This window comes from Canis aureus, chromosome 37 (assembly GCF_053574225.1).
Source record: "Canis aureus isolate CA01 chromosome 37, VMU_Caureus_v.1.0, whole genome shotgun sequence".
In the NCBI taxonomy this organism is placed as follows: domain Eukaryota; kingdom Metazoa; phylum Chordata; class Mammalia; order Carnivora; family Canidae; genus Canis; species Canis aureus.
In genome coordinates, this window is record NC_135647.1 from 14,140,639 (window position 1) to 14,166,496 (window position 25,858).

The 25,858-nt window shown below is 44.3% G+C and overlaps 1 protein-coding gene across 10 annotated transcripts in view; it reads right to left on the reverse strand.

The window, feature by feature from the left end:
• Positions 1 to 25,858, reverse strand: part of PHACTR1 (phosphatase and actin regulator 1) — a 562,807-nt gene that overhangs the window by 233,743 nt on the left and 303,206 nt on the right. For 2 of the 10 annotated variants that reach the window (XM_077886029.1, XM_077886031.1), the window contains exon 1: positions 10,275 to 10,550. The exons of 7 other annotated variants lie outside the window; for them this stretch is intronic. In XM_077886029.1, the coding sequence (XP_077742155.1) occupies positions 10,275 to 10,305 (31 nt within the window). In that variant the 5' untranslated portion in view covers positions 10,306 to 10,550. Of the gene's footprint in view, positions 1 to 10,274; positions 10,551 to 19,218; positions 19,474 to 25,858 lie in introns of those variants that run through there. One more of the 10 variants, XM_077886027.1, reaches the window with a different exon arrangement.

The window sequence follows — 25,858 nt, forward strand, 5'->3', positions numbered from 1 at the left end:
ACACACACACACACACACTAAAGGCTCTGAGCTGGGCTCTCCCCTTGTTCTTTCTGCCTCCTAACCAACCCTAATACTTCTCCAAGTGGCAGGCCCTGCACGGCATGCATGCATGCCCCACCTCTTGCAAACTGTAAGAAATAAACTCTTGGTTGAAAGGCAGTTCTCTCCGAGTCTGTCCCCTTATCATACATGATGAAATAAAGTCCCAGGTACATTTTAAAGAGTTCTGGCATTTAGTGTGTAGAGACCAGGGATGCTGCGGAATATCCTACAATGCACAGAACCCTCCACCTCCAACAAAGAATCAGCCAATCCAAAATGTCAATAGTCCTACAGTTGAGAAACACAGACCTAAAATGTTCCACATGTGGTGACCACAAGGTCTCTGGAACCCCCAGCCCTGCCATATGGCTCTAGAGCCTGACTAGAGAAGCAGAAAGTCCCTAATGCCTGGATTGACTGAAGCACAGGTAAAATCAATATAATAGTTTAATTTGCATTCAGAGCTCTTTTAACCAAAAAAAAAAAAAAAAAAAAAAAAATCACTGAATCAGTATGTTCAGCACAAGTATTTCTTTTCAGTTAGTATGTAAAGTTTAGTGCTAATAGCTCCCAGTAGAAGGAAATATTCATGAACGTACCTCTTTGTTCTGTGATTCAAAGTAGGAAACATGGTCAATCAATATAGTATTTTCTACAGGAGGACTTCTGAAACAGCACATTAATTTTCCTCTGGGGCATTCATCCTTTGTGATGCTCTCTCCACCCCCAGAAACAAAAAAACCCACTAATAATGTGGGTAAACAAGTATACACACTTTGTTTTTGAACCTTCACAATGTGCACGGGCATACCAAGGGCTCCGAGATTAAAACAATCTACTTAACTTTGTCTTAGCTCAGTTTTCCAAATTAGTTTGATCTTGAAATTTTTCACATACCACCTATTACCATCCTAAGGAACAAGTGTTATGTGGAACACATTCCAGAAAACATCTCATTAAAGTTGACAAAAATCTCAACATTGAACTTTAGAACTTGAATTATAAAGTTTCTCCCATTGTAAAAAAAAAATAAAATAAAATAAAAATAAAGTTTCTCCCATTGTAATCAGAGCCGCTTTGGGAGACGAAATAGAGAAGCATGACACAGTCCCCCCCTTAACTTAAGCCTCTGGCAGGAAGGGGAATGCTTTCCGCTGGTCTCTGCTGGAATGGCACAGACCCCAGAATCTGGGCAGACCATATTTCCAAATGGAAGATTTTGTCTTTTCTGCTTTATTACCTTGGACTGGTTATAACAGCATAGATCTCAACATATTTAGACGCCTGGCAAAAAATTATTCTCCCACAAGTGGTAAGGCGAATTTAAACTTCTGTGTTTTGGGAGGAACCCAACATATTATGACCCTGAATACCTATAAGGAAGCAAAGGAAGGGAGCAAATCAAGACCAAAGGTGGAGGTGCAAAGTACCCCAATTTTACCACCCACTTCCAGACTGCTCCCTAATACCCTCCAACACCTTGGATCTCTAAGTCATAGACACAGTCATTCCTTTTAAAAACTCTGTGGCTTCTATGGATTTAGTTGAATAGCAGAGGACTATGAATCCTAAAGAGGATCTGTACTTCCCAGAGGACCTCAGCCCACCCACCCTTGCTGAAGAACGTGCAGCCCTTTTCTTCTGAGCAGGAGGACCGGCCATCAGCACGCACTCGGTCTCTACATCAGCCTCCAGGAGACTGCTCTTTAGAGTGACCTGCACAGTCTGAAAAGGGCTCGGCTGAGGCTGGGGGTGTGTGTGGGGGGACACTCGCAGCCAGAAGCAGTGTAGCAGCAACAATGCTGCCATCTGTTCACCTCGCTCAGGGGACCTCTCTGCTCTTTCACCTTGAAATAAGACGGCAGTCATTTGCCCAGTCCTACAGGTCACACAGCCTGTCGGTCCTCTGTTCTTTCACCCACCATCACCAATGAACAGAGAGAAGAAGAGGAGAAAAGAGAAATGCTGCATCTCCTTCCTCCCTGGGAATGTGCAAAGCCAAGCTGGCACCATGGATATAAATGCACAACACACCCCTGTGTTTATTTTTGAAAGCGTTTCAGATGCCTTCTGAATATCTTTGAGACCCTCTGCAAACACAAGAACAATCCTCCTCTCCTTCACCTCCTTTTGCAAGAAGGTAAAGAGAGGTTGGGACCCAATGACTGGTCTGAGGCCGCTTTCTGCTGAGGCTATTGGAATGGAGATGCAGGAGCTGATTCCCAGAGGGTGCTCTGTTTTCCTAACCCTCCCCTTGAGGCTGCTAATTCCTTCTCTCTGGTAAACACTGCCAGGAATTGCACTCTTAGGATTTTGCAATAAAAATAAGCCGTGTCTGCTTTCCAAAATCATGGTGGAAATCCTCCCAGTTCAATCCTACTGTAATTTAGGCTAGGATAGTTTCAAAGTAAATTTGTGCCATTTCATTCACAGTGAATTATGTACTTTAACCAGTAACACACACTGACCCATCTGTCACACTTATGGTTTAAATGCTAAATGTCACTCCGGCTTGGTCTTCAACCCTCGCTTATAAATCCAGTGGTGGGTTTCAGGACCATCAGACAATGAAGAAGGGAGTGAAAGGGATTGTGCGCTTAGTCTAATCTCATTTTAAGCAGCTGTCTTTTTTTAAAAGGTGATTAATAATGTTGGTGTGAGATTAAACATTCCTACTGAAATAATTTGAATCTAAGAATGTTATATTCCTGCTCACTTACGTATGATGTACTTCTTCAGTCAATTTGTACATTTTCCCAAAGCTAACTCTACCCTGGGGTGTGCATGTGGAGCATGCTCTCGCTCTTTCACAAACACACCACCCCCACCTCACCCCCACTTATTACCTATTTGGTTATACATTATTTATATCACAGCTGCCCTAGATGTTTCATCATCTCCCCTGAATTAAAATTTAGGGTGTAATCTCCTCTTAGGAAGTGAGGTTTATATTCTAGAAATGCAATAATCACTCTGTAATACATTGTATCTCATCTAAATAGACTAGTGCAGAGAACAACATTTAAACTGTGGTTCTAAAAATCTCTAGGATTCTAGGACCCTATGGGAGGGCACACAGAGCAACCCCCTCCCCTTATCTGGCTTATATATGGGGATCTTCCAAGACACTTCTAAGTTTTCTTCCAAAGAATCTCTATTCTCCTTAGTTATGTTTTGTGTCTTTTATTTCTTGAATACAGATATTCCTTTTTGAATGTTCCCCCTCCTGCCTTCCAGAAAAACTTGAAAAGTTAACCCACACATGTAGTCCCAAAGCTATTACCTTCACCAGGTATTCCAAGCTATTTCTATGGTCCCATCATAAGCAATCTACATATACCTTCACAATTCAATCTCAAAGACCCTGGGCAAGGACAGGTGGGGTCTATAGCTCATCATTTCTTTTTTTTTTTTTTAAGGATTTACTTATTTATTTGAGGGGGGGCAGGGGTAGAGAATCTTGAAGCAGACTCCCCACTGAGAGCAGAGCCTGATGCAGGGCTCTCGATCATGACCTGAGCTGAAACCGAGAGGGATGCTTAACCGACTGAGCCACCCAGGTGCCCCCACCCCCCCATTATTTCTATTTCTACCGCAAAAGGCTCTTTCAACGGCAAATATTAAAATCTCATCTTTCGTATTCAGTTTTACTTTGGGTTGTGGTGTTCTGACCATAGGCTACTTAATAGTGCATGAATAACTCATACCATGGCTGTTGGGAAACTGCACCATACTATTTATTCTGGATATGACAACATTAGGTAGGACTCTGGGCAAGCCAAAAAGGTTCACTATGTGTTCATTTGGGGGATGAGTTCCCGGCTGTGGCATGTTTGACTTTTTCAGTGGTCTGGCAAAGAAAGTTATAAATTAGTGAGTTACTGACATTTGCAGAGGGCTATTCTTGAATGTGTAGCAGATCTGTGATGGTCTCGGTCACTAGGATCTGTTTCATTATAGGCAAGTAATTCAGTTTATCAGACAGGTGCCAATTTCCAAACACATAAATATATGTTATGTACAGTGTCTGCGGCACATGTCAGACAAACACCCATAAACAGACTTTTAAGTCTCTCAGGAAATAATCTAATTCTGATTTGTGCCCAGTCTGTCAGCGACGGATGGTCGCTAACTGTGTGGCAGATTTCATTCCTCCCTTTGTGCCAGGAAGTACTGGTGCCAACCCTTACTGAGAACACCTTCAGATTCTGGAGGCCTCACTACAGTGCAGCTCTCAATAATTCAAGCCAACCCGTAATGTAGTCTGGTAGGCTGATCTTCCCTTTTGCAATTTTATTTCCTATCACCTGAAGAATTAAATCAGGCTTCGCTTTTCCCTTTTCTTGATTGCTCTTCTGTCCTACTCATAATCTTGGAGCAGGGCTATTGTTTTGAAGAGCTTCCATCAAAAGGAGCTGCTGCTTCACTATAGATTGGTATCATACTGGAAATAACACAAGAACAGAGGTAAGGGGGGGGGATAAGGGAAGCAGAATGTGGCACCCCTAAAAATGAAAATTAAAGAATGGGAAGTCCCCTCCCCCCAAAGAACCATGGCTGCAGTTACAGCTTGTTTAGAGGATAATTATTTGATTTTATAATTACTTTTGTGGGTTGCAAAATAATTACTGTGGAGGCAAATCTCCATGTGCCAAAATAGCAGAAGCGATTATTCTAAAGTTCATGCCGAAACAATAATAGTCAAGATGGTGAGCTCTTAGGTGGGGATTTGAAATCCATTCCCTTTGTAAAATGTGCCAGCCTGAAGCCCACACAAAGGTCAGGGTAGGGGTGGGGAGCAAAGATAATCCACAAACCCAATTCCCACAAGTTGTTTCTTTTTAGGCAGATTTTCACTTTAAATCTGTCCCTCTGGACACTCTAGAATGTCAAGTAGCCCTTGATAAGACCAGAAGTGCAGTTCAGGTGAGCGTCACAGACATGATAGGATCCCCCTGGATTCTAATTCAGATATGGTGCTGAGATGCTTAGGAGTGGCAACTTCTCATCACAGGAACTTTGATGTAGTGAGGGGTCAGCAAACTTTTTCTGATGAGAGTCAGAGAAGAAATATTTTAGGCTTTACTGGTCTCTGTTGCAAGTATTCAGCTCTGCAGCTGCTGCCATGGTCAGTACATAAATGATTGTGCATGGCTGTGTGCCAATAAAACTTTATTTATTAACACTAACATTTGAATTTCACCTAAGTGTCTGTGTCACTAAATAAATATTAGTCTTTTTTTGATTTTGGCCAGCCTTTTGAAATCATAAAACAAACAAAACCTTTTCAACCTTACAAAAAAAAAAACAGGCAGAGGGCTCATGAGCAGAAGCTTACCAACCTCTGATCAAGCTGGGTTTTCATGCATCTCAACAATGTCTTCAGAGAAGAGAAGTAAATTCATTTTACAAGTGGAAAAAACACAGGATGAAGGTGACCCAAGTCCCCAACACTTCCTAATGCTAAGCAAACACTTTCCACCACATAATCTCTTCTTGTCCTTTTCAAGGAATTGACAGTTGACTATGGGTGTTGGTTTTTGCCCAGATTTTCCTGATAGAATCATTTCCCCATTTAATTAATCACTCTAAGAAGCTGAATTTCATTGACCAAAATAACTAGTCTCTTCTCAGAGGTTCACATCTCAGAAGCAGCCAACATGGCTGAGGTGGTGGCACCAGAGGGACAGTCTGGGTACAGCAGCAACAGCTTGTGACATGCAGGAAGCCGTGTTTGCTCTGGTTCTCTGTTCCCTCTTCTCTAACACTCTCAAAGAGTAATTCCAACCTGAAAAGGTTGTTGTGATGATCACAAGCAAAGAACATGTGCCAATTACAAAGTGTAATATATATACATGTAAGGTGTCTAGGCTTTCTTAAAAAAAAAAAATCTTATTGGCTTCCCTAAATGGGGAACTCTCTTCTTGACCACCAGCTCAGAACCTTCTCGTTTTCTTTTTAAAAAATCCTCTAGGGAGGCTATAATTAAAAACACAGGTAACAAGTATTAGAAAGGATATAGAGAAATGGGACCTTCATAGAGTCATTGCTCGTGGGAAGGTACAAGGTACAGCCCCTTTGAAAAGGTACAAGGTACAGCCCCTTTGAAAAAAGAGCTTGACAGTTCTCAGAGGGTTAAACAGCATAACTGTATGATCTAGCAATTCTATTTCTAGGTACACACCCAGGAGAAATGAGAATTACATCTACACTAGAACTTGCACATGAATGCTCACAGCCGTATTATTCATAATACAGACAAAAAGTAGAGACCTAAACGTCCATCAACTACTTAATGGAGAAGCACAATGTGTCACATTCACACAATGATTTAGCAATAGAGAGAAATGAAATACCGACACTACATTGTCGAAAAAAACCTTGAAAATATTATGCTAAGTGAAAGAAGACAGGCATGGGACCAAATACTGCAGGATTCCATTTATATGAAATGTACGGACTAGGGAAGTCTACAGAAACAAACAGTATATTGGTGGTTAGTGGAGGATAGGATTGCAGGGATAGGCTTGAAGACGGGGTGGGCAGAGTTTCTTTTTCTGGTAATGAAAATGGTCTAACATTCATTCTGGTGATGGATACACAACTCTGTGAATATACTAAGACCCACTGAATTATACACTTTAAATGGATGAATTGTACAATGTGCAGATTCCATCTCAATAAAGCAACTGAAACCCCAATAACGTCTTCCATAGACATGGGGAAAAATCCTCAAATTTATATGGAACCACAAAAGACACCAAATAACCAAAGCATTCTTAAGAAATGGCAGGAGAAGAAAAAAGAAAAGAAAAGAAAAGAAAAGAAAAGAAGAAAAGAAAAGAAAAGAAAAGAAAGAAAAGAAAAGAAAAGAAAAGAAGAAAAGAAAAGAAAAGAAAAGAAAAGAAAAGAAAAGAAAAGAAAGGAAAAGAAAAGAAATGGCAGGAGACAAGGCGCCTGGGTGGCTCAGTCAGTTAAGCACTTAACTCTTGATTTCAGCTCAGGTCATGATCTTAAGGTCCTGGGATCAAGCCCCATGTTGGGCTCCACACTCAGTGGGGAATCTGCTTGAGGAGTGTCTCTCTCCCCTCTCTGCCCCTACTCCCACTCTCTCTCTCTCTCTGTCTCTAAAATAAATAAACCTGTAAAAATCAACAACAAAACAATAGCAAGAGAAAAAAAATGGCAAGAGGAATCATACTTCCTGGTTTCAAACTATATTACAAAGCTATGGTAATCAAAACTGTATGGTACTGGCACAAAAGCGGATATACAGATCAATAGAACAGAATAGTGAGCCCAGAAAAAAAAATCCACATATATGGTCAATTAATTATGACAAAGGAGCCAAGAATATTCGACAGAGGAAGGTATTCATCTTTTCAAGAAATGGTGTTGAGAAAACTGGACAGCCACATGCAAAAGGATGAAATTGGATCATAGTCTTATACCTCACACAAAAATCAACTCAAAAATGCATTAAAGACTTGAGTCTAAGTCCTAAAACCATAAAACTCCCAGAAGAAAAGATAAGAAATAGTTCCTTGACATGGATCTTGGCAGTGATTTTTTTTTTTTTTTTGGATTCAACATCAAAAGCAAAAAAACAAGTGAAAATAAACTATTGGGACTATATCAAACTAGAAAAAACAAAACAAACAAAAAGCTTCTGCACAGCAAAGGAAGCCATCAATTAAACCAAAAGTCAGTCTATGAAATGGGAGAAAATATTTGCAAATCATATATCCAATGAGGGGTTAATATCCAAAATATATAAGAATTCATACAACTCAATGGCCAAAAAGCAAATAATCTAATTTAAAAATAGGCAGAGAATTTGAATAGGCATTTTTCCAAGGAAGACTACAAATGGTCAACGGGTACATAAAAAGGTGTTCAACAACACTCATTATGGGACACCTGGGTGGCTCAGCAGTTGAGCATCTGCCTTTGGCTCAGGGCATGATCCTGGGGTCTGGGATCGAGTCCCGCATCGGGCTGCATTCAGGGAGCCTGCTTCTCCCTCTGCCTGTGTCTCTGCCTTTCTCCCTGTGTCTCTCATGAATAAATAAATAAAATCTTAAAAAAAACCCCACATACATCACTCATTATTAGGACAACGCAAACCCAAACCACAACAAGTGATCACCTCACCCCTGCTAGAATGGCTATTATCTTAAGTAAGCAAGCAAAGAAGTAACAAGTGTTGGCGAGAATCTGGAGAAAAGAGAACCCTTGTGTACTGTCGGTGGGAATTTAAACTTACGCAGCTATTACAGAAAAAACAGTAGGGAGGTTCCTCAATAAATTAAAAATAGAATTACCATATGATCCAGCTATCCACTTCTGGGTATATGTCTAAAGGAAATATAGACAGGATATTCAGGAGATATTTGCACATCCATGTTCACTGCAGAATTATTCATGATAGCCATGGGGTGGAACCAACCTGTCTATCAAAGGATGAATGGATAAAGATGTGGTATATATACATTGGACTATTATTCAGCCAAGAGAAAGGAGGATACCCTGCCATTTGTAACAACATACATATATCTTTTTTTTTTAAATTATTTATTTATTCATAGAGAGAGAGAGGGAGAGACACAGGCAGAGGGAGAAGCAGGCTCCATGCGGGGAGCCCGAAGCGGGACTCGATCTCAGGTCTCCAGGATCACACCCTGGGCTGCAAGTGGCACCAAACTGCTGCGCCACCAGGGCTGCCCAACATACATATATCTTGACAGCAATATGCTAAGTGAAATACAGCAGGCAAAGAAAGAAAAATACTGCATGGGATCACTTCTAGGTAGCAACTTGCTTTTTAAAAAGCAAAGTTGTGTGTAGTTCAGTAGGTTAAGCATCTGCCTTTGGCTCAGGTCATGATCTCAGGGTCCTGGGATCGAGCCCTGAGTCAGGCTCCCTGCTCAGCCAGGAGTCTGCTTCTCCCTCTCCCTACTCTCATGGGTGCTCTCTCTCCAATGAACAAATACAATCTTATAAAAAAAATTTAAAAAGTGAAATTGATAGAAACAGGACAGAAAAGTGGTAGCCACGGACTGTGGGTGGAGGGAGGGGCATAAGGAGAGGTTGGTAAAAAGGTACTAACTCTCAGCTAGAAGATGACCATAAGGTCTGGGGAGCTAATGTAAACCTGTGACCACAGTTGATAACCTAGTGCTGTAAAAAAAACTGAAATTTACTAAGGAGAGTAGAACTTAAATGTTCTGATAAAACAAAGGTAAATACGGAGAGTGATGATGTGTTAATTAACTAGATGGTGCGACTCCCTTCACAATGTATACATATACCACATCATCACAACACGCACTTTAGATATCTTACAATTGTTTTGTCAATTATGGCTTGAAATTTTTCAAAAAGTAAATATAAAAAAAATTTTAAGGGGTGCCTGGGTAGCTCAGTTGGTTAAGTAACCGATTTGACTTCAGCTCAGGTCATGATCTCAGGGTCCTGAGATCAAGCCCTGAGTCAGACTCCATGCTGGGCAGAAAGCCTGCTTAAGATTCTCTCTCCTCCTTCTCCTCTTTCTGCCCCTCCCCACTTCTCACTCTTTAAAAAAAAAATAAAAGGAAAAATAACAAATTTTAAGCTGTTGAAATCCTCCAAAGCCTCTTGCATCCCATCACAGCACATATCCCAGCTCCTTGGCATGGTAGCCAAGAGCCCTTCATTATGGACCTCTACCCATTTCTCCAGGTCCAGTCTCACCTCCCCAGGTGTGCGTGCTCCACTCTGGTCATAGCAAACTTCTGTCCCTGCAGTCACTTGAATAGGTAAATATATATTTATAGAATAGATAAAAAATTAATAAATTAACATGTATATTCTTAGGTTGAACACATTTTTAAGTGCCTCGTATCCGCGCACTGTTCTAGGTACTAGAGATACAGCGGTGAAGAGCAGAGGTGAGACAGCCCCTTGCCCTGAGCGGTCTACAACTGATGTCCTGTCCTTGGACCTCTTAACCTTTCTTCTATCTCTGCTCGTGGTCCTGCCGGAGAGACTCTTTCCCTCGGCATCTCTGCCAGACCAATGCTATTCACCCACCGCAATTCAGCTCAAGTGCCATCTCCCTTCATATGACGTTGGTGCCCTTCACTCTCAAGAAGCCGATGTCCCACCTGTGTGCCCGTAGCATCCTTAGCCTACTTCCACATAGCAACGTCCCTTGCAAGTTTCCCCCAGAGCAGAAACTCATCCCTTACCTATTTCGCATGTCAAGTTCACGGCCACCATCAATGCCTGTTATGTGAATACATGAATTTCCGTGTTCTAGCTTTCCTCTGGCCTCAGATGTAGAAAAGAATACAGCTTCAAAAGCCACCATCACATGGTTTCTTCCAGCTGGTCTATGGCGAGCATTCCAGCTGAGTTGTCTCTACTGTTCATTTGTTTCCAACCCAACTACCGGATTCTTGCTTAGCTCCTTGTTCCCTTACCCAGAACTCTGCAACTTCCACCCCTTTGGCTGTTTCCCCCCTACTGACCTTCTGGTTGAAGGGGAGCTCATCCCTTCTCTGCCCCCAGGCCCTCTGACTGCAACAATGATTCCATCACAAAGCCTAGTTGGCACAGAGCTTGGAGCCATCAGAGGCAACTCCTAACTGGCTCATCATGCCCCCTCCTTTCAGACAGGGCTTAAAACTCTGAACACGTGGGGCACCGGGGTGGCTCAGTGGGTTAAGTGACTGACTCTTGATTTTAGCACAGGTCATGGTCCCACGGTTGTGAGATCGAGCCCTGTGTTGGGTTCCACACCAAGCAAGAGCCTGCTTAAGATTCTTTCTCTCTGCCCCTTCCCCACTGGTACGCACATGTTTGCTCTCTCAATAAAACCAAACCAAAAACTCTCTACACCTACTGAAGCCCTAGAAGTTTTTACCATTCACATGAATTAGCAAACTGCAGAAACAAATGTTTGGGGCTAGTAAACAAGTATTGAGCCCTCCCCCCACCAATACAGTTTTACGTATTTATCTTCTGCATTAGTCCTTTTTATCTCCTTTAGACACGTGGGTATATTTCAGGCTATAGATTTTACAAATATTTTTAGCCTCTCTTCTCCTAAACGAAGTGAATATTTATAGATGTCATCTGTAAAGCATCAGAAGATATTAAAATGGAAGGGGAAATTATTAGGAAAATCACATATAAGTTCCAAGCTTTGCTAAAAATAAGGCCAATGGACTTTGAATTGCTGGTGTTCCTGGGGCTTTTTAGGAATCTGTAACAGAATCACAGAATCTTGGTCTTTTGACATTGTTAGACTGCTCAAAGTCTGGAACTATGAGTGGCTGTGGCATTAGGGCCCTTTCTCTTGTCTGGTCCTTGCCTAGGCACTGCCAGCAACAGCATCATAAAAACCCACTCGTATGTGCTTCGACATAATACAGGAGTGGGGCAATGGGGATGATAAATTCAGAGTGGCCTGTTATCCTTTTCTATTTCTGTGTTTGTGTACCATTCTCCATATCATAGTTTTAGAAAGGTAACTCGGTCACACCACCTCTGCTTAAAAACTCCTGTGCAGAGGCACCTGGGTGGCTCAGCAGATTAAGTATCTGACCCTTGGCTTCAGCTCCGGTCATGATCTCAGGGTTGTGGGATTGAGCCCTGAGTCTGGCTCTGTGGTTAGTGTGGAGTCTGCTTGAGATTCTCTCTCTCCCCCTGCTTGCATTTACTCTAGATAGATAGATAAATAGATAAATAAGTAGATAATTAAATGGATATATAAGTAGATAAAGAGAGATAAATAGACAGACTCTTTAAAGCAAACAAAAAAGTCCCATGCAGCCCTCAGTGATCCTGGATTCCAGTGATGGAATCCAAACTCCATAAACTGTACCAGAATTTTCCTGACCTTCCTCAGACCCAAGGTGGGACTGACCACTCTCCACTTTCTGCCCCTAAAACAATACCTTTCTCTCTCAAACATTTTTAAAACTTCTGCATGCGCATTTGTCTACCTCTCTCCCCCTACTGCTTCATCAGGTATCTGAGGGCAGAGACCATAAGGTCTTACCGATTTTTATATTCCTAATACTGGACATGGCACATAAAAAATGCTTCACAAACATATTGCCGGAAGAAAATGAATTTCCCCAGCATATATTTCCAAACTAAGTCAGGTCATTTCCACCCGCCCCTTGACGTTTCACAAATTCTACCCACTAAACTTCTCCCCTTTCCCGAACAAGCTATGCTCTCTGACAGCTTCAATCGCTTGTGTGTGGTTTTTTCCCTTCCCGAAAGGACTCCTCTGTTATGTCCCATTTCAAATATCACCTCCTCTAGGAAGCCCTCCTGCTTTACTCACACAGTTTATGGCTTCCTCTGGTGATTCAGCAGTTTACCTCCTGCTGCTCTCACTAGAGTTCAGACTGTTCGAGGGTAACAATGGGCTGTTGTACCTGTTGATATCTACCCCTAAGCCGAGGGGACCCTACACACTCAAGCTGCTGATTTGATAAACAATTGTAAGAGAATGAATCAACAACTTCATTGTTTGAGTACAGGATACTCTAACAGAATGTAAGAGCCCAACTGCTTTAGGATTTTCCTCTCTGTACACTAGTCCCAACATCCTGCTGAACCCTTCCATACCTCTTCTCCCTACTGCTGCAACAGGTGCTTTCTTCCCAGGGTCACATGGGTTACACACAACCTCTACACTCCACTCAAGTCAGAGCATGTCCTAGGCTCTCTTGACCTCAAGGAAGCAGTTTCCAACCTGTATCCCCAAGTCTTCCAGAGCTGTCCCTTTGACTGAGGGGTCCATCAGACCCCTGCCGATAAAATTCTCTAGCTACTACTTCCTTCAGCTCTTGGCCTTCCTCCCAGAGAAACAACTGGTTCTCCTCTTGACCATTTTTTTGATTACTCGATGAACCACAAAATGCCTAGTCATTGTAAATTTAGATATACACATGAGCCCTTTTACCTAGAACCTACTGGTCATGACGTTAAAGCTTTATTTATTTTTTAAAGATTTTATTTATTTATTTATTTGACAGAAAGAGAGCTTGAGAGAAAGAGAGAGAGAGGGAAAGACAGAGAGAGAGAACACAAGCAGAGTTGCAGGCAGAGGGAGAGGGGAAGCAGGCTCCTCACTGAGCAGGGAGCCCAACGTGGGGCTTGATCCCAGGACCCTGGGATCATGACCTGAGCTGGAGGCAGAGGCTTAACCGACTCAGCCACCCAGGCACCCCACCATTAAAGCTTTAAAACGACTACAACAACAATAATAACAAAATACTGTTGACTTGTGCAATGCTGAAGGGGCTCTTCTGCAGTCTCACCTTCACTTGCCTTATTAAAAATGTAGGTTTGCCCCGTTAAATAGAGAGTAGAAATGGGTGGTTTCACTTTGGACCCAATTCAAGGAAGAGGCCAAGCAGCACAGGAGAACAGGAGGAAAAACCCAAGACACAACTGGACTCGGTAGTAACAATACAGATGATGATAATCACAGCTAGCATTTCTCGAGCACCTTCTCTTGCTGGGCACCACACTACACGCTTTGTACCAATTATCTCATTTAATCCACACAATTCCATACAGAAGTTACTTCTGTCGTATCCTGCAGTCACTCAGCTAGTGAGTGGAGTAGCCAGTAACCAGTCTTAGACTGCTACTGGGAACTACTTCCTTCATGAAGGAACAGGGTCTGTTAGCCCTGACACCACATGGTGGTTGGGGCATGAAGGACTGCTCACATAATCATGATGCACCTCAATCTTCTCTTCTGCAAAATGAAGGATTTGACCCACAGAAACCCAAAAGGCGTTCTCTTCCAAAAGGCTGTCTTGCAGAATGAACCCTGTAGCCAGTAACGGGAAGTACTATGACAAATCATTGTCACTCTAAAAGTTCGTATTAGAATTCACGAGAAAACACGGTATTTGCAATCCCTCAGACGAAATTTGGAAATGTGTCTAGTGAGTCAATGGATTCGGGAATCTCTGTATGAATATTTGAATAGAAATTATATTTAGTAAAACGAAGGCCACCTTGAAATATTGATTAATCACACGTGAAAGGCATTGAGTAGCAGCTGTGATCAATAGATCTTCTTTCTAAATCTATCATTTGATTACTTGTAAAGTATGCCTTTAAACTGCAAGTTACTAAATTTGGTTTTAAATCTGTTTAAAATATTTCTAAAGTGTTTAAAATGTCTTGTTTCTATTAAATTTACTTGAAATGACATCCTAGGAATGATTAATGATGTTGTAATTCCTGTGATAATCCTTCACTCTTAATAGATTTAAAAGGAATTCAAATGAGAATAGAAAATATGTGTCAAATTATATTCCAGAAATCCCTTGCCTTCTGGGATAGATTCCTCCCTGAAGTTGATTTTTTACTTGTAAACTAAATCATATTCTTGTATTGACTACCAATGTAACTCCAGTGATGATTTAGCCATATTTCTTGTGGCCATACAATGTACATTACTTCTAATTCACTTGGCTAAAAGTTTTTCTCCCTCTGTTCCTCCCCAGTTCCAGCTTCTCTGTCAGGTAGATAAGGCAGATAAAAGAAACTTAAGCGAGGGACGCCTGGGTGGCTCAGCGGTTGAGCATCTGCCGTTGGCCCAGGGCGTGATCCTGGAGTTCTGAGATCGAGTCCCACATCGGGCTCCCAGCATGGAGCCTGCTTCTCCCTCTGCCTGTGTCTCTGTCTCTCTCTGTGTGTCTCTCATGAATAAGTAAATCAAAAACCTTTAAAAAAAATTTAAGTGTACTAAAAAATTCTGTAATTCCTTCTAATTCCATATCCCAATAAACCTGGTCTATTAAGATGGCACCTCGGTGGCTCAGTGGTTGAGTGTCGTCTGCCTTTGGCTCAGGTCGTAATCCTGGGGTCCAGGGATCGAGTCCCACATCAGGCTCCTTGCAGTAAGTCTGCTTCTCTCCCTCTGCCTATGTCTCTCTCTGCGTCTCTTATGAATAAATAAAATCTTAAAAAAAAAAAAGACTGCACCTGTATATCACACATGCATACACACACCATAGCACCTAACTTTCTACATTCAGTGTGGGTGACACTTTAAGAAAAAAACAGTTTGATGGCATAGTAGAGAGCACCTTGATTTCAAAGATAGGGGTCTGAATCTTTATTCTACCCTGTATGTGCTCTGTGTATTTGGCCATTAGCACCAAAATGCTATGGAAGCTTGTTTCTTTATCTGAAAATGGCTTCAGTATTGTAACCGAAACAGCAAAAATGAAAGAAGCAAACCTATCTTTGAGCATTAATGGTGAATTGTATTCTCCAACTTTTTCAAAACAGATGATTACTTGAAGTAAGGTCAGCAAAGCATCTTTATTTATTTATTTATTTTTAATTTTTTTAAATTTTTTATTGGTGTTCAATTTACTAACATACAGAATAACCCCCAGTGCCCGTCACCCATTCACTCCCACCCCCCGCCCTCCTCCCCTTCTACCACCCCTAGTTCGTTTCCCAGAGTTAGCAGTCTTTACGTTCTGTCTCCCTTTCTGATATTTCCCACACATTTCTTCTCCCTTCCCTTATATTCCCTTTCACTATTATTTATATTCCCCAAATGAATGAGAACATATAATGTTTGTCCTTCTCCGACTGACTTACTTCACTCAGCATAGTACCCTCCAGTTCCATCCACGTTGAAGCAAATGGTGGGTATTTGTCATTTCTAATAGCTGAGCAATATTCCATTGTATACATAAACCACATCTTCTTTATGTGGAATCAGAAAAGACCCCGAATAGCCAGGGGAATTTTAAAAAAGAAAACCATATCTGGGGGCATCACAATGCCAGATTTCAGGTTGTACTACAAAGCTGTGGTCATCAAGACAGTGTGGTACTGGCACAAAAACAGACACATAGATCAGTGGAACAGAATAGAGAACCCAGAAGTGGACCCTGAACTTTATGGTCAACTAATATTCGATAAAGGAGGAAAGACTATCCATTGGAAGAAAGACAGTCTCTTCAATAAATGGTGCTGGGAAAATTGGACATCCACATGCAGAAGAATGAAACTAGACCACTCTCTTTCACCATACACAAAGAGAAACTCAAAATGGATGAAAGATCTAAATGTGAGACAAGATTCCATCAAAATCCTAGAGAAGAACATATTTATTTTTTTTTAATTTATTTATGATAGTCACACAGGGAGAGAGAGAGAGAGAGCGGCAGAGACATAGGTAGAGGGAGAAGCAGGCTCCATGCACCGGGAGCCCGATGTGGGATTCGATCCCGGGTCTCCAGGATCACGCCCCGGGCCAAAGGCAGGTGCTAAACCGCTGCGCCACCCAGGGATCCCGCAAAGCATCTTTAATACTAGCTAGTGGATACCAGGAACTTTTTTTTTTTTTTGACACTCTTAAGTAAAATGGCAATTGCTAAAATGTAATTTCACCTTTAATAAATGTTCAACTAGCTAGGAATACTTTTTTCCTTTTATTTATTTATTTATTTATTTATTTATTTATTTATTTATTTTTTTACTTTTTTCCTTTTAAAGTGTGTTCTCTATTAGCCAAATACTTTTAGTTATGGGTTGCCTTTAAACTGCGAGTTACTAAAATTTGCTTTTAAATCTGTTTAAAATAACTGTTATCTATATATATAAAGAAATTGAGAGAGAGAGAGTGGGCAAGGCCTCTGTAAAATTCTGCTAATGTAAAATCTCAAGTGAAGGCTTTCCAGCTGGACCAAAATTTTCCTTGGTTGCCACTAAATGGCCTCTTCAATGCTGAGTGAGAAACCAGACACATTTATGGTGCTGAACACAAAGCAAGAAACCTCCTCCTCTATGGAGCCCTACCAAATCTGCCTGCGTGCCTACAATCTTCACTACACATTTCCTTCCAAGTAGCTGGCTCTCCTGGCATACAGAAAAGAGAAGTCAAATTGAAAATAGCGTCCGGAGAACTTATCTAACAGAACATTCACTCCTGACAAACCATCAGGCAAGGTTAATCTTTGCAGGAAAGGAAATTTGAACTTCCTTTCCTTTGACGGTACAGCTTTGGGCTCTGGCAGTAAAAGTAGAAGGGTTAAACACTTGACCTCATTCTATTTTACAGACTAAAGGGAGCGCACCGCACACGAGGAAGGCAGGATTAGCAGTGTGGGCACCACCGTACGAGGTCTCCCTTTGAATTAAATCCTTTAGTCGTATCAGAAGACAGGCCAACATCCATGGGTAGCTCCTTAAGACATTCCAGAGCATCTGGGACCGTAGAGATGATGCAGGTTACAAGCAGAGATCTGTGCTATAGGCTAAAATACATGCCTGCCGCCGCTGACCGTGTACACCGACACATTTACCCATGACAGTGTGTATAACTACGTATGGAACCACAATCTTGAGTGCAGAAATAGACCTTTCCCTACTGGAGCAACATTTACAAGTCTTAATTTAAATAAATCCCCAAGGTTGTAGAAGCAGCCAATTTGGGGAGCAATTCGGTCAACAGAGTGATTCATTCATAAATATTTTAGGGACGCCTGGGTGGCTCAGTTGGTAAAGGTCTGCCTTCCGCTCAGGTCATGATCTCAGGGTCCTGGGAGAGAGTCTCACCTTGGGCTCCCTGCTCAGTGGGGAGCCTGCTTCCCCCTCTCCTGCCCTGTCCTCTGTCAAATAAATATCTTAACAATTTTAGCCCGCATCCCATGCTCTGTTACAGTATATGGTAAAAGTCTGGCTTTGCATCATTCTGTTCATCCATTTATATTCCAGAAGTGTCATCAGTTTATACAGTAACCAAAGAACCCAACACATGCCGGGTAGCGTTCGCTTCTCATAAAAGGATGTCCTCCCCCACATGGAGCAGGAGCAGCACTGGTGTGCTCGACTGTGGCTCCAGTTTTCCTCCTGGATGCCTAGTGTCATCCTCCATAGCCTCTCTTACAGTTTAATCAAAGAAAAGTATAATTTACGCGGGCAGGACTCTAATTTTGCGAAGACATTAGCCAAGCCACCGTCACTTCATTACTCTGCACTTCAGAGGCAGACAGTGAATAGAGGGATCCTAAGCAAGACCTGTTCTTCCAAAGGGAACAAGCTCAACCCGCCTGGTTGGTAGGAAAGGCTGCCTGCCCGAGCAGGTGTGAGTGTCAGCCAGGCCAGGCGCAGGTGAGTGTCAGCCGGGCCAGGAGCGGGTGAGTGCTGGAGCCAGGAGCTTCCGGCTGGCCGGGAGCTGATGCTTTCTCTGCAAAATCTGCTGCCTGAAACTTTTCTGCGACCTTCAGTGGCCCTCGCGAGTGGGCTGTGGGAGCTGCTTCGGAGCCGCCCGGAGGCTCCGGCGAAATGCACCGTCGCCTCCACATCTGCAGAGGCTTCAGCCTGGACCGCGCCGAGCGGTCCCTCCTCGGTCTTGGCTCCTTGAGCCCAGAGTGGCCGGCAGCCCGGCGCCCTGTCACCACCTCCCTTCAGATCCCATCTGGGGGCGGGGTGGGTGGGGGGAGCTCCGGGGTTCACACACTCCCAGGCTCACCTGGAAGCCGCTGCAAGCCCCTCCCCCACCTCCCACATTTGGGCCCATTAGGCACCATTCCAGGAGGGGCAGCAGCTGCGTGCGCTCCCCCGCTTCCCCCCGCCCCCCCAAAAAATCACAGCCATGTTTTACTCCAAACAGACATCATTCACCAACTCCACAAGTCTCGGGGCGCCGGGGCCGAGGCCGAACCGCCTCCCCAAAGTGCACCCACCCGAGCCGCACATCTGTAACGCAGCCCAGCAGAGCCCTATCCTAATGCAAGGATGCGAGGGAGAAGAGCTAAGAAGCCCGGAAAGCTAGGCGAGCAGGTGTCACCAGCTTTCTAAGGCGAGTGATGCTACCCCCCTGACAGCCACCCATCACCCCCAAACCCCACCTTCGCGGGAGAAAATCCCAGAGCTTCCCATTTCACTGTTGCAAACCCCTCCCTGGAAGGAGCAAAGACATCCATGCATCCATCCATCCATCCATGCATCCATCCATCCGTGCATCGGTGTCTGTGCTCGGCTGCGGTCCGGCTCGGGTCAGGGCAGCGCTCCGCCAAGCGCTCCGCAGTTCTCCAGGCAGACACGCCGGCTGCGCCCCCAAACTGGGCCCTGCCCCCCCGCCCCCCAGCGCTCGCCGCCGCCCCGTCGGGCCCCGGCACTCACCGTCCCGGGCGTCCTCCCCCCGGCTGCAGTTGCTGCAAATGTGTTTGATCTCCTTGCCTAGTTGACAATGGATCACAAAGGACACGTTGTTGTTGGGGGCGGGCTCCTTCAGGGGCTTCATCTTCAGCAAATAAAAAGCTTTCTTTCTGGGTCTCCGGGCGCTCGCGGCTGGCACCGCGCCCTCCCTGCAGCGCGGCGAGCGGGGCGCGAACCTCCCCGGCTCCGCGGCGCGCGTGGGCTCGGCCATCCGGCCCCGGCGCCCCCGCCCCCGCCCCCGCGCCCGCCCCGCCGCGGCCCCCGGCCCCCGGCCCCCCGCACCCGCGTCCCTACGGCATCGCGACCGCCGCGGGGCGGGCCGGGGAAGGCGCCGAGAGGGGCTCGACCTCGCCGCCGAGCCAGTGGGAGCCCCGCGGCCGCAGGAGGGTTCCGGGAGGCGCCCCGGTCCCACCTGGGACGCGGCCTCGCGGGCACCGCCTCCCGCGGGCAGCCCCACCCTCCGCAGATCCCAGCACCGGCGACTTGCACCCTCACTCCTCCGAGCTCCGGGGCGCGATGCCAGCCTCCCCCTCCTCCCCCTTTCCTTCCAGCCGCCCTCTGCCAAACGAAAGCAAGACGTGCCACACCGAAGGCGGCTGCTGCGCTCCAGCCCTGCTGCTGCCCGCGCCTCCCTGGGGGCCAGAGCCCAGGACCCTCCTCTGGGGGGTCCTGCCCACACCCCTGGACTTTTCCCTGCACCTGGCAACCTGTTAGGACACAACTGATCTTGTCACCCTCTGTAGAAACTCCCCCACCTTCAGGGAGGAGAAGGGAGGGGGGCGCTTCCTCCACCGGTGTCCTTAAAACTTAAGAAGAACAAGGAACAGAGAGAAAAGGCTGCTTTTATCAATCCTCAGGAACAACAACTTGCGGCTCCGGGATCCCAGCTAACGTGGCTGAAGGTTCCCCAGCTGTCTGAGCACGGTGGCTAAGGCTCAGCCAGGCGAATGACATCTACTGAGATCTCCAAAGACAGAACGTCGCCTTAAGTAAGGCAGACCCAGGGCTCCATGGTAATAACAGCTACAAGCTGAGCCCTTTTTGTTGTTGTTGTTGTGCACTTTAAAAAAAATAAATAAGTCACACTCTATTACAGTAGTCTGGACTCAGATATTGTGAATCCTACATCACCTTTCAGAGAACTAAGGCTTGGAGAAGCCTCAAATCCTAACCATCCACCGTGGGTGCTTATTTAAAAAATAGGGGTGTGTGTGGGGGAACCAAAGCACTGGGATTCTGGTTTAGTGGGTAAGTGTAGGGCCGGGAATCTGTAGCGTTAACAAGCTCCCTTGGGGTGATCTTGATGCAAAGCATAAGTGGTGAAAACAGGTGCTTACAGCCAGGGGTGTATAAATCCGGCCTCTGTCTTCCCACCACACCTCATTCCTTATGAGCCACGACCTTTCTCTTTTTTGTCCTAGCCCACTAAAATAGTGTTAAAGGATGCACTATCACTGCTATTGTTTCTAGGAACTTCCCTAAAGTTAATGTCATAATACCCTGTGACTGATTCTTCCATGAAGTGCAAGTCACTGCTTGTCTCTCCTCCAATGGGGCAAACTGCACGTAGGGTTCCCCTCCCAGGTAAAAGTGTCAGCACTCCCCTGGGGATATTAAATTACTGTGTTATAATAAGCTTCTGATCATTGCAATTGTACTGCTCCATCATTGATACCACTTCTCAACTGCAAGATATTCTGACGAAATCAGCACATTCAGTTTTTTCTTCATTGAGTGGTTAGGGGCCTCAAGTGTCCAGTGCCCTTTAATGACACCAGTCTCTCCTGGTGTCCATTGGGCCTTTAGGGACCCCCCCCCCTTCTCACCTAGGTTACCAGCCAAACCAGCCACAGGTAAATCTCACTTGTATCTTCTCATGTCAGATTCATGTCACTAGGTCCCTGGCTAATTATAAGCCTTATCTTATAGCAGAGGCCCCGTTTCTTATGCTGGTGGAGTATATGATAGAATTTACCACACTGTGGTATAGGAAAACATTCATTACCCTCTTTTTCAAATGCTCAGATCCCTCTCCCAAACCATTTCACTTAACTACTTCCTGGAAGAAAAAAATAAAGAAAAGAAAAAAGAAAAGAAAAGAAAGAAAAGAAAAGAAAAGAAAAGAAAGAAAAGAAAAGAAAAGAAAAGAAAAGAAAAGAAAAGAAAAGAAGAAAAAGAAAAGAAAAGAAAAGAAAAGAAAAGAAAAGAAAAGAAAAGAAAAAGACACATCTCTTCTTAAATGGCTTTTTAAAATTGCACGCCTTTCCCACCTATGCTGCATGCCTCACAGGTCAGAACAGGAGACCTGCATAAACGCCATATGGTCCTAAGCCCATTGCAATCTTTTATGCACTCACTGAACACTAAACCAGACCTACAGGCTCTGGGGGCCTCTATTTTTTTTTTAAGGTTTTTTTTTTTTTTATGATAGTCACAGAGAGAGAGAGAGAGAGAGAGAGAGAGAGAGAGAGGCAGAAACATAGGCAGAGGGAGAAGCAGGCTCCATGCACTGGGAGCCTGATGTGGGATTCGATCCTGGGTCTCCAGGATCGTGCCCTGGGCCAAAGGCAGGCGCCAAACCGCTGCGCCACCCAGGGATCCCTGGGGGCCTCTATTTTAATTGGCCAAGCAGCATAGCACAGAGACACAACCACCAGCTTGGGCTCAAATATTAAAGGCGATGCCCCGCAGTTATGGGGGCTCTTTATTCAAATTAAAAAGACTAAGGTAGACCTCTGAGTGCTATTCCTTTCATTGGCGATCCATCTCCTTAAACTGCTTTTCTCGAGTTTGCAGCTTCTAACTGGCCACCTGTGGCTGTTTATACTTAAATTGATTAAAATTAAATAAAATTAAATCTCAGTCCCCTGGTTGTACCAGCCACCGGTCACATGCCCCATAGTCACATGTACCCAGTGGCTACTGTATTAGTGCACAGGGCGGAACATTTCCATCATCCCTAAAAGTTCTGTTAGACCATGCTGGTCTTAAAGGACGTCGGGATTTTAGCATCTCAGGTGGAGCTGGGAAGCTGAGAAGCCCTATCTACCTGGAATACTACTTCAGCAAAGCCTTCCTCTGATACCCATTACTATAATGTCCCTATAGCTCCCAAGGCCACAAGATACCTTATATGGAGTCTGGGTTTGTGTCATCCCAGAAGACACACCTGTTAATTATGATCCTTGCAATTATGGCCCAGCGTTATTGTGGCTATGAATAATCATCTCCCTGCGTGGATAATGAAAGAAACCTGTCATCTGAGAGCATTCTCGAGAAAAAGCTTTTTTTGTGGGATTTTTTAATTTGAAAAGGAAGGAGGGGGGCAGCCCAGTGGCTCAGCGGTTTAACACCGCCTTCAGCCCAGGGTGTGATCCTGGAGATCCAGGATCGAGTCCCAGGTCAGGCTCCCTGCATGGAGCCTGCTTCTCCCTCTGCCTGTGTCTCTGCCTCTCTCTCTCTCTCTCTCTCTCTCTCTCTGTGTCTCTCATGAATAAATAAATAAAATCTTTAAAAAAAAAAAAAGGACAAGGAAGGAGGGGAACATTGAAAGGAAAGACAGTGCAGAACATTATGCCACCTAAAACAGAGGTTCTCAACGCAGGGCCCATGGAGCTTGCGTGGGATTCTTACTCAAATGATCCAAGTGGGAAAAACTCTCCTGGGGTCCCTCTCAGCGTCACTTATCTACATGGCAATCTTGGTCCCATCTCTTCTTTAGGATACACTTAATTTGTAGATCCTCTCCTTGAAACTTGTTTGGGACCCTAAGACCTCTACTCATAAAGTACAATTGCACAAAACAGCTAATCCTGATCACCTGGGAGCTTGGGGGGACATGCAGCCTCTCAAGCTCTACCCCAGAACCTGCATATTAGCAAGACTTCCAGGTGATTTGGAGGCACAGTAAGGTTTGAGAAGCATCCCAGGGGCATCGGCCCCAAAATACTATTAATTGCCTACCGGTGGAATACATTCTGCTTCCAAAGTAAATAACAGGACCCCTGATCTCACAGAGGTTAAAATTTAGTAGGAGAGAAGATACACTCAACGAAGGACCTATAAGACCAAGAGGACTGGGGCGCCCAGATGGCTCAGTCAATTAAGTGGCTAACTCTTGATTTCAGCTCCGGTCATGATTTCAAGGTCGTGTGATCGAGCCCCGAGTCAGGGCTCTGCACTCAATGGGAAGTCTGCTTGAGATTCTCTTTCTTCTTCTGCCCTTCTCCTCTCTCTCTCTCTCTCTCTCTCTCAATAAATAAACAAACAAACAAATAAATAAAATATTTTAGAAAGAGAAACAGAACCCACCCAGCTGAAACATGTGCAAATTTATAGCTCAGAGCAGCCAGGGAGAAATAGGCATTTAATATCTGAGTGGGAGCCATGTGAAAAGGGAATTCTGCAGAATAATGTGGAAAAGATGGAGCAGGTGAAGCAAGACTTCCCTGGGAAAGTCAGCTTGAGGTATTGGGGGGTAGAGGGGTGGTGGCAGAGGTGGTGGCCGCGTGGAGAACCTGCAAGGTCACAGGCTAAGTGGAATTCATGGTGATGGGGTAGGTAGGTGGGGATCTATGATGATTCTTAGCCCGACAGGAGTGTTATACCCAGAAAAGCAGCATGTGAAAACTGGGCTTTCTAGAAGATACCACCATTATGATGACATGAAGGTAACTATAAACCTTAAAATTCCCCAAGGTCAAATGTGAGAAACCGAGTGTGATCAGCTCAGATTTTGTTGTGCTTTCTGCTTGTCTCTGGCCAACCTCTTTTTAAAGCTCAACAGTTATTAGGCTTAACGGAAGTTAAAATCAAAGAATAGAAATTTGGAAATACTCACAAAGTGCTTTAACTCTTATGAGAAAGATAGACTAGAAATACAAAATATTAATGTCAAAAGAAGGCAAAGCAGTGGAGCCATTCAAAGAGACATGAGCTTAAGTAAATATCACTACACATATTTGATGCACAGAAAGATTAAATTTTTTTCTTCCTCACCATTTTTCTCTTCAATTTATACTCAAGCGACCCATTACATCCCCCCCCGTCTTTTTTTTATATTTATTTTTATGTAATCTCTATACCCAACATGAGGCTTGAACTTACAACTCCAAGATCAAAAGTCTTATGCTCTACCGACTAAGCCAGCTAGGAAACTGTCTGCTTTCTCTTCCTAGCATCCCTGAAGCAAATTGAATGGTGGCCCTCCAAAAGGTATATATCCATGTCAAATCCCTGGAATACATGAATATGTCTTTATTTGGAAAAAGGTTCTTTACAGATATAATGAGGTTAAGACTTTTTTTTTTTTTTTTTAAGAGAGGGAGCATGTGGGGGATCCCTGGGTGGCTCAGTGGTTTAGCACCTGCCTTTGGCCCAGGGTGTGATCCTGGAGACCCAGGATCAAGTCCCACATCACCACATCGGGCTCCCTGCATGGAGCCTGCTCCTCCCTCTGCCTGTGTCTCTGCTGTCTCTTTCTCTCTATGTCTCTGATGAATAAATAAATAATTTTTTTTAAAAAGAGCATGTGTGTTCAAGTTGGGGGTGGGCAGAGAAGAGAGGGAGAGAGAATCTTAAACAGGTTCCACACTCAGCGCAGAACCCAACACAGGGTTCCATCTCACAGCCCTGAGATCAGGACCTGAGCTGAAATCAAGAGTCAGACACTTAATCAACAGAGCCACCCAGGTGCCCTGGAAGTTAAGCATCTTGTAATGAAAAGATCATCCTGGATCCCTGAATCCAATGACAAGTGTCCTCATGAAAGACACACCGAAGAGAGACACACAGTGACAAGGAGACACAGGTAGGAGAGGAAAAGGCAATGTAAAAACTGAGGTCAGAGCCTGGAGTGGGGTAGCCACAAGAAATGCCACAGTCACTAGAAGCTAGATGAAGGCAAGGAGTGGAATCTCCCAAAGAACTTCTGGGGGGGGGGGGGGCGGGTCATGGCCCAGCCCATACCTTAAATTTGGACTTACAGTCCCCAGAACCGTGGAAGGATAAGGATCTGTTGTTTTAAGCCACCAACTTTGTGGTAATTTGTGACAGCAGCCATAGAAAATCCACTCTCTAAATATTAGCAGTATGTTATATTTCTAATTTCAGAAACATAGCCATTTTGTTCTAAGTTTGATCTAAATGTGTCCCATGTTAAAACCAGAACCATAAGCTCATCTACAAAATACAAACTTAAGAACAGTGTTAAAAATGACTTCTAAGCGGTTACGACATAGAACTGCGCTCCACTACTGCCACTCCTGTGTGTGTGTGTGTGTGTGTGTGTGCGTGTGCGTGTGTGTTCCTGTGTTTGCAGATGCCGGGATGGAAGCATGGAATGGAATGGAAGTAGACTTTCATTAAGAAGCGAACACAGCTTCCAGGCTTTTTTATATTTAGTATAATGCATTTGTATGCTGAGCAAGGAGACAGAAGCAGAGCTGGCTGTGGGAGGCCAGTGCAAATTCTTCAGACAACACAGTGACGTTTAGTAGAGCTCCTACCAGCCCCGTGCACTGGTACAGCTGTAGGCATCACTATGGCTGGCATCTGTTCTAGTAGGTTGAGTATCCTTTCTGACACTTGAAAATCTAGTTATTAA